Source organism: Poecilia latipinna, unplaced genomic scaffold, assembly GCF_001443285.1.
Source record: "Poecilia latipinna isolate Pla-1442-1.1 unplaced genomic scaffold, P_latipinna-1.0 Scaffold3160, whole genome shotgun sequence".
In the NCBI taxonomy this organism is placed as follows: Eukaryota; Metazoa; Chordata; class Actinopteri; order Cyprinodontiformes; family Poeciliidae; genus Poecilia; species Poecilia latipinna.
This window is the reverse complement of record NW_015115776.1, coordinates 48,725-57,413: the sequence shown is the minus strand read 5'-3', so window position 1 is coordinate 57,413 and position 8,689 is coordinate 48,725. Positions and strand designations below refer to the sequence as shown.

Here is an 8,689-nt window from a genome sequence, read left to right as displayed (position 1 = left end):
TTTTTTACTCTCCCAGACCTGTAGGTGGTGCTAAATATAGAGCATAGGACATGAACGTAAAGTCTTCACAAAAGATTAGTTTTGATTAACTTTATGCAGCTGCAGACACTTAAGGTGCTGCAGCACAACACACACAGTTGGGGTTATAGGTAAGGTTAGCAGTTTGGCTAATATGTCAGCGTTTTCACAACACATGTGAATATGTAACTGTAACATTTTCCCTCTGGAACTTGTGTCCTACCTTTTGTGAAGGTAGGACACATATAGTTAAAAACGTTCCAGTGTGAACAAAGACAAATATGAAAGAAGGCGTTCTGGTCAGATGAGACCCAAATTGGGACTTTTGTGGAAAACCAACATTGCACATCACCCAACACCATGATGGTAACACTTTACCTGGTCTTTGCAAACCCATCCACATCCTCTTGAATTTTTTCACATAGTTTCACTTTACAACCATGAACCTCTGTGTATTTTATCTAGATTTTCTGCAAAAGACACACACAAAGCAGTACATAACTTTAAAGGAAAGAACTTGATACCTAAGTGTATAAAGTGTACTATCTTTGTCTCTCTTTAACCATAAAATGTAGTTCAAGCTCAGTCTTTTCGCTAGAATGATGCCATCAATAAGCCGTTTCTTTGTGCCTTTGCACTTTTCTGTCTGCTCTGTCCTTTCTTTCTGTTCTGTCTTTAATATGTAGATGCATGTATTAAAAATGATTCCATGGGTACTTTTATTAATGTTTGTTATGTTAGTAAGTGACCATACAGACCACTGTTTTGTTTAGATCACCTATTCTACATTCTAATTCATTTAATTTTACTTTCAGTGCCAGTAAATCGTCATCTGCAAAACATCTAGCGTTTGCACAGTTACGCTATAAATCTAAACATGACTACACCTACTGTATGTAACATTTTGTTTTCAACAATTAACATAAACATTTATTTAAATTTTTTTTAAAAAACACAAGGCTTTCAATTACACGATCAAGAGTCCTGTAAATCATTTATGCCCACTTTTCCTCAGTTTATCTCCAAAGTCATGTGGTATGCAGTGATTGCATCTAGTGCTTATTAGTCATTGTTTACCCATATTACCTTTAATGGCACAGCTGCAATCACAATATTGCCTCCCATATTGTCATGTGTCGTCCTCCGACGGTGCTTACTCAGGGTAATGAAAATCAAGAGCGAAACGGTGACGCACAGCATTAACCCCTGTTTGATTAGCAGCGACCTGATCATCTCAGACGCTGACATCAATACCCCCGCGCGTGGCTAACACCTGTGTAAAAGGCTTTTCAAAAATAGAACAAGTGGCGGCTTTTGCTGATGAGCCCAAAAAAAAACAAAAAAACAATGCAGCCATTATCTGACAAACACTCCCTGACAGAGAACGGGGACCGTGTCAAGATCTGTCGATTACTTCATGTGAGGCCTGCAAATGGGCTCTGTTGACGGTTTGTTTATCGTGATAGTGATTATGGTTGATGAATGCTTTGATGGAATTTCAGCGTATATATTTATAATGATGAACTGTAGCTTTCTCCATAGGGTAACACCTACCTGGTCCAGACCTAAATCCAGTTGAAATTTTGTTCTAAGATTCTGTCTAATGTAGATTCAGATGATTTGCAAAGAACAAGTAAAAAAAATAAAAATAAAATAAAAAATCTCTCTTTATGTGAAAATCTAGTAAAGACAACCCCAAAATATTTTCACCTGTAACTGCAACAAAAGATGACTCTTAAAAGTAAAGACTCAGAGAGACTGAATTCAAACACACCACAATTGTAACATTTTTGGTTATAATGAAGGATTTTTCACCTCAATTTCACAATTATGCACAACTTTGTGTTTGTTTGGCATACAACATCTAAATAAAATACATTGAAGTTTGTTGCTGCGTCAGGATAATGTGGAAAACTTAAATTTAATCCTTTTACCTGAATCAGAAAATTTGGATTATTAAAAACAGTAAGTACAATTTTAAAAATAACTGATAGTAATGATACTTATGTACTTGGCCAGGTCTAACAACAAATCTACAACACAATGACTGAAAAAAATAAGAGAATCCAGCCCCAAATATATTTGGGCAGATGTAGTTGTGAAATGGGACATTAAATGGACAACGCATGAAAAAATATTTCCAAACCTGGTGCCATGCTGATGTGAAATTCTGTGAGCTCTTTTTTTAGGATTTAGTAGTAATTTATCCAAGCAGCTGAAACAACTTCAATTACGTCTGTTAGTTTCTCCATCTGGATGTGGCAAATGTAATTATACACAGTAACGATATTTTAGAAATGAACAAAATTATTTCACAAATGATGCGTACACAAATGAATAGAAAAAAATAAATAAATCAAAAATAATGTTTTAAAACGCAAATGATTTTAGCGCCATCTGCTGGAGAGCAGATGCAAACTACAATCTTCAATGGCAACTTTTTTCACGTGTACACTCTCGACATTAAAATATTACTTCAAACACATCATATCAAAGTGTTATATACGTTTAACTTTACATCTAACTGTGGTTAATTCTATTTTCAGTGAACCTGATATGTTGCTCGTTTTTTAAAAAAAAACATACCCTGCTGCTTGCCGTAGATAAATGTAAATACGGAAGTGACGTAAAACCACTGTTCCACTACAAAGTGCTAAAACAGGCTTGATAGAATTACCTTGAAATATTTTACATTTTTAAGAGTTATGTTTGATGTGAATGTTTTCTTATCTCATTTGTTTTCGGATTAAGTTGGGGGGGGAAAGCCTTAGACAATCCAAACTCATTTTGCGGTTTGAAAGGGATGCTTCCTAAATTGTTAGTACTGTTAGCATGTTAGCTTTTTGAGTTATGGAGAGTAAAAAGGAGAAAACGTTTAAGTTTGTGGTGGTCGGAGGTGGCATTGCGGGGGTAACATGCGTGGAGCAGGTAAACACAAGACTTACAGGTGTAATTAAAAGCTCTAAAATCTATGTTAGCATCAGAGTGTTGCTAAAGTAAAGGCCTATCTCCATGTTTTAGGGAGTTTTCAATCCATTTGCTCAATTCAGGTTATTGAATATATATTTGTCATCTGTAAAGTGGTGAAATAATTTATTTGTGAAACTGTATACATGTGGGGCCACCGTACATATAATACAGCTCTATTATAGAGCTGCCTAGAATAATCATCTGACCTGGATTAGTCAACATGACTAGTCTTGTATAGTATATATACTATAAATGTATATATATATATATATAAAGAAATGCACGATTGCCAATAAAGAACACCCTTAAGCATTTTTAAAAAAAGATCCCATCTCAGTAATCATAAATTGTTTTTAAGAATCTGGAGGAAAAAAAACATGGTTTCATGGTATTTACACAAAACGTTTAAACAAAAATGTCTACATATTCTATATGTAACTTCTAAACTTAAAAATCATCTCCATTGGCAGCTATCATCTCAGTTTGCATCAGAGGACGTAGCTCTTATTACAGCAGGTCCCCACATAAAAGCGGTGACCAATTATAAACAGGTAAGTAGTTTCACTCTGGAGTTTTATTTACACTCACAACTAAGAGGAGATTCATATTCATGCACATTCTGATCCTTGTCCCGTTCATTAGGTGTCCAGAAGACTGGAGGAGTTCGACGTGGAGGAAAAACCCTCCAGTGTTTTAGAGGAGAAATATTCCAACCTGACCATCATTCATTCTGCTGTAAAATCCCTCCGCACACATACACATGTAAGGAGTAGACCTCAGTAAATCCTATTGGCGCCCCCTTGTGGCCACAATGTTACAGCACATAGCTTAACGGCACAGTGAAATGCTTGAATCCTGTTCCGGAATTGATTAATTCCCCCCTCAACGGATTTATGTTTTTCTGACCCTCAGTGTGTGGAAACCGCAGACGGTCGAGTGTTTGGTTACGAGAAGCTTTGTATATGTAGCGGTGCCCGTCCGAAACTCCTGACCCAGGAGAACCCGCACGTGCTCGGGATCCGGGACACAGACAGCGCACAGGTATTACAAACCATGTTTTTGAGTTCGAGCGAGGTTTACATTTGTCATCATTAGAATACATTTTATTTTAATTTTGGTATTTTAAGTAGTGAATTGAATATTTTTCGTATTCAGGTGGAACGTTTTGGTCAACAAGTTTGGATTTATTATTCATTTTTATAAACCACGCCTCATTAGACGCTTTTATTAACCAAACCACACATTTAAAGCTTTTGTTGTAGTACCGGCTGCCCATTTGGCCACAAATTTGGACGGAAATGATAGTTTATTTGCTATGGACACCAATGAGAACTCCAACACTCTTCAAAATGACTTTAAGAATAGTTTAATCAGGCTGACATTAAGTTTTCGGAATGTCCCTGATCACCGAGACCATGTCTAAAAGTAGGTCAAAATTAAATTAATTCAATTTTTCCTGAAATAAAAGGTGGTCACGCATGTGTAACCAAATGATGACTGTTGTTAATTTGACTAAATCCACTATGAAATAAAATATCTTTGTCCTGTCTAAAAAATATTGAAAGTCTATGCCTGATAATCAGTAGTAATACTTGTTTGGTTGCATTAGATTGCATCTTTAGCTACAATTCAGCTAACTATTATTGAAGACATGAGTATAAATGAGTAGAAATTCCTGAAATGATTAAGCTGAAGATCCAAGCAGTAAAGTTTGAAATGGTAACATTTTGCTTTGAGGTTACACAGTATGCCAGATGTCATTCTGTTTGGGTTGCAGGAGTTTCAAAAGCGGCTATCCACAGCTAAGAGAATAGTCGTCGTCGGAAACGGAGGGATCGCACTGGAGTTGGTGTAAGTCAACAGTGCAGTCATTTCTCCTTATTTTAACCTGCAACTATTGCCTATATTTATTCGTGTGGTATTGATACGTTTTTGTTTATTTGTTTGTTTGTTTGTTTTTCCAGGTATGAGGTGAGGCGCTGTGAGGTGATCTGGGCTGTGAAGGACAAAGCCATTGGAAACACCTTCTTTGACGCGGGAGCGGCGCAGTTCCTCATCCCGTCATTGGAGGGCGACAAAGAGCAGGCGGCCGCTCCGTGCAAGAGGCAGCGCTTCACCACGGAGGAACCGGCGCCGGATGCTGCGCACACATTCACAGCCGGTACTTAAGATGTTTCTGCGTCTCTCAAGGTTTATCACGTGTTCCTTGGTTTCCTTGATGCTGTTTGTTCTCTAATCAACTGGTTACATAGGAGTTTATTCAAGGATTTTAAATAGAAGGGATTTTGGATGACAAGGTTTTGTTTTTTTTGTTTTGTTTTTTTCCAGATCAATTCACAAAATTAATCTGAAAAATTGAAACTTGTGGTTGAAAACTGAAATAAAATAAAATTTTAAAGATATTTCCTGTCATTTTATTTTATTTTTTTACAAAATCATAAATGACATTTAGTTTACGGATTTTTAAGTTATATAACCCAGCCCTGTGCAAAATATCCATATTACTGCTGTGACTGTGTTGCTCTTTCAGCAAAAGTGTTTTTTTTCCATTCCCAGATGAATATTCCCGCGGGCAGAACCCCGGTCCTGTCGAGTCCGGCAGTGCTCTCGGCCCGGACTGGCATCGAGGAATCGAGCTGCAAGGAGCGGAGCAGGTGGGACGATGTGTGTTTGCTCTGTAACCCTCTGTGTGTCAAACATTCGTTTGTTCCTCACATATCTCTTCACCTTTTTCTGTTTCTGTTCAGGCATCGCGCAGAGTCTCAGTGGAGTACCAGTGTGAAGTGGAGCACATCTTCACCTCAGAGGAGTTCCTCGACTCCTCAAAGCAAACTCCAAAACCTGACAGCGGTGGGAACTCCTCTTACTTCTCTAACTCTTCCTCTGCTCCCCCGCTTTCCTCTTTTCTTCTCTCCCTCTGCCACTCACCCCCTCGCTTTTCTTCTCTCCCAGCAGGATCCTGGCCGGTTTACGTCCAGTTGACCAATGGCGAGACGTTTGGCTGCGACTTTGTGGTCAGTGCCACCGGGGTCGTCCCGAACACGGAGCCATTTCTCCACGGCAACAACGTGAGAAAAAACTTTGGTCGAATACCTAAAAGCTGCCTCACAGCTGAACAAAACGGTCTAAAGAAAGTATTTTTTTTGGGACTGTTAAATTATATATTTGAATCTCTTCTTCCAGGGTGGAAATAAAGTAGATCTCAGTGCACAAGTTTGAATTTATTGCGGGTTTTCTCATAGTTGTAATCACAGAAAACATTTTAATAAGTTGTAAAAAAAAAAAAAAAAAAAGTTGTAACACATTTTGCCCAGTAATTATCACATTAAACGATAATATTAATGTTTTGACACAGTTGCATTATTTTTCCATTGCCATTATGTCACTTGAAAATGTTCTCAATACAACAATATTATTTTTTTCGCAGTAACTTCTGCAAAAAGTTTTTGTCATCCAGAAAAAAAATGTGATCTAATTTATTTGCTAATAATAACAAAGAAAATAAAAATCTTGTCTTTGTTATGAAACAGAACTTTACTGAATCAATCTGCTTCATTATACCTTGATAGAGTTTTATATTTTGTTATATTTTGTAAAAGTGGATCATCTTTCTTTGGTTTCTTGAGACAGATTTGTTCCATAAACAGAAAGACCAAGCAAATGTTCCATTTGCTTAGTTCTGATGTTTTTTCTCTCTGATAATCAAATAATAATAATAATAATAATAATAATAATAATCAAATGTTATTGATTGATCAGGATCTTTTTTCCCACTTTTCCTGTCTAGTTTTTATTGGCAGACGACGGCGGCCTTCAAGTGGACGATCACATGATGACATCAGAGCCAGATGTGTACGCAGCAGGAGATGTGTGCAGTGCATGCTGGGAGCACAGCCCACTTTGGCAGCAGGTAGAAGCACTACAAAATGTATTAGTTTGAAAAGTCTGACAGTACAAACAGTTTCGGACCTTAGCGGACTACATATGGTGTAAAAAAAAAAAAAAGGTGTGTATGTGTGTAGATGGGGCTTTGGACGCAGGCCCGTCAGATGGGCTGGTACGCGGGCCGCTGCATGGCGGCCGACGTCCTCTCCGAGCCGATCGACCTTGACTTCTGCTTCGAACTCTTCTCGCACGTCACCAAATTCTTTAACTACAAGGTAAGCGACGTTTTGGCCTCCAGCTAGCCGAGCTGCGTAGGCGACAACCAGTGATTAATTGAGCAAGCCATTTTTTCATCGTTCCTGCTTCTTCCTCAGGTGGTCCTGCTGGGGAAGTTTAACGCACAGGGGCTGGGGTCCAACCATGAGCTGCTGGTTCGCTGCACCAAAGGCCAGGAGTACGTCAAGGTCGGCGCTGGTGTTGGGAAGATTTCTGCAGTATTTCTGTTAATGTCTCTGGTGGTTACATGAGGCACAGCACTGCAAAAACTCAAAATCTTACCAAGTTATTTTTGCTGCAGTTCCAAATATCTTATTACACTTAAAATAAAGCTAAAGTACAGGTAACTTTTCAGCAAGTTATTTTAAGTCAATAATTCCTTAATATTTATGAATAACTAGTACTTTTTCATCAATATTAAGTAATTTTTGACTTTAAACAAGCTCCTGCATCATGACAAACGTGCATTTATTGTGCAAACTACCTAATCCTCACTTTTTGATACGTGTTTGTTTTTATATATATATTTTGCTTGCGATAGCATGTGACGAACAAAGATTTTGAATGAGTTTTATGTTTTAATTTTGATGAAAGAAACCAAATTTTCACATACACGGATGAAAAGGTTGTCATAGATGTAATCTAGAACCCTCCGTTCTCCCGTCACTGTAACCAGATGACGCGTTGTTGTCAAAAACCTCAAATCAGAATACCCCCAGAGTTCGTTTGTGACAGAATGCCACCTCTCTCCACGTGCAGGTGGTCCTCAGCGGGGGCAGGATGGTGGGGGCCGTACTGATCGGAGAAACCGATTTAGAGGAGACGTTTGAAAACCTGATCCTCAACCAGATGGACCTGACGGCGTATGGAGAGGAGCTGCTCAACCCGGACATCGACATCGAGGACTACTTTGACTAATCGCTGCCTTCCGAGTCTGTATAACCATGAAGAAAAAGACATTTATTTTATTATTAAGTAGGTAAAAATCTGATTTTGAGGAAAAATTAAGACTTTTTTATTTTTACATGAATTATGACCTCAATCTTCTGTTTTTTGCCAACTCATTGATCGATTGAGTTGAGTTTGACAGATGAAGGCAAATTCACAAATACAAAAGGTTAATTTAAAAGCTTTTTAAAACGAAACATTGCGATGTTTCATGACTGGAGAATTATACACACAATAAAACCCATCTTGATCAATTCTGTGTGCTCAAATGTTCAAAATATTTTCAAATCTGTCTGGACAAATTTAAGGAAATTAGTATGTTTGGGAAACGCTATGTCATTTCTCACGATTTTAAAAATGCCATCCCTATAATCAAGCTCGGTGGTGGCAGCATTATTCTTAGAGAATCCTGATTAAAATGACGCCGAATACATAATATTTAGATTTACGAGTCAAATCCCATGACCGAATGTGGAAAATGAGAGAAATTAATTGTGAAAATTGTAGCCAATTATATATATATATATATATATATATATATATATATATATATATATATATATTTTTTTTTTTTTTTTTTTTTTTTTGGATA

At 37.5% G+C, this 8,689-nt stretch overlaps 1 protein-coding gene across 5 annotated transcripts; it reads left to right on the top strand.

Annotated features, from left to right (window-relative positions):
- Positions 1 to 2,639: 2,639 nt before the first annotated feature.
- On the top strand, positions 2,640 to 8,355 carry pyroxd1 (pyridine nucleotide-disulphide oxidoreductase domain 1). Of its 5 annotated transcripts, none has more exons than XM_015022987.1 (13): positions 2,640 to 2,946; positions 3,459 to 3,539; positions 3,631 to 3,750; positions 3,901 to 4,029; positions 4,766 to 4,839; positions 4,953 to 5,149; positions 5,545 to 5,642; positions 5,736 to 5,838; positions 5,941 to 6,056; positions 6,776 to 6,898; positions 7,011 to 7,148; positions 7,248 to 7,327; positions 7,909 to 8,040. In XM_015022987.1, exons 1-13 carry the CDS (start codon positions 2,869 to 2,871, stop codon positions 7,946 to 7,948), a joined length of 1,377 nt encoding a protein of 458 aa, XP_014878473.1. In that variant the 5' UTR covers positions 2,640 to 2,868; the 3' UTR covers positions 7,949 to 8,040. The 5 variants fall into 5 exon arrangements, with proteins under 5 accessions (XP_014878473.1, XP_014878472.1, XP_014878469.1 ...); XM_015022986.1 differs by having other exon boundaries at positions 2,641 to 2,946; positions 5,944 to 6,056; positions 7,248 to 7,337; positions 7,909 to 8,355; XM_015022983.1 differs by having other exon boundaries at positions 2,641 to 2,946; positions 7,248 to 7,337; positions 7,909 to 8,355.
- The last annotated feature ends 334 nt before the right edge of the window (positions 8,356 to 8,689 follow it).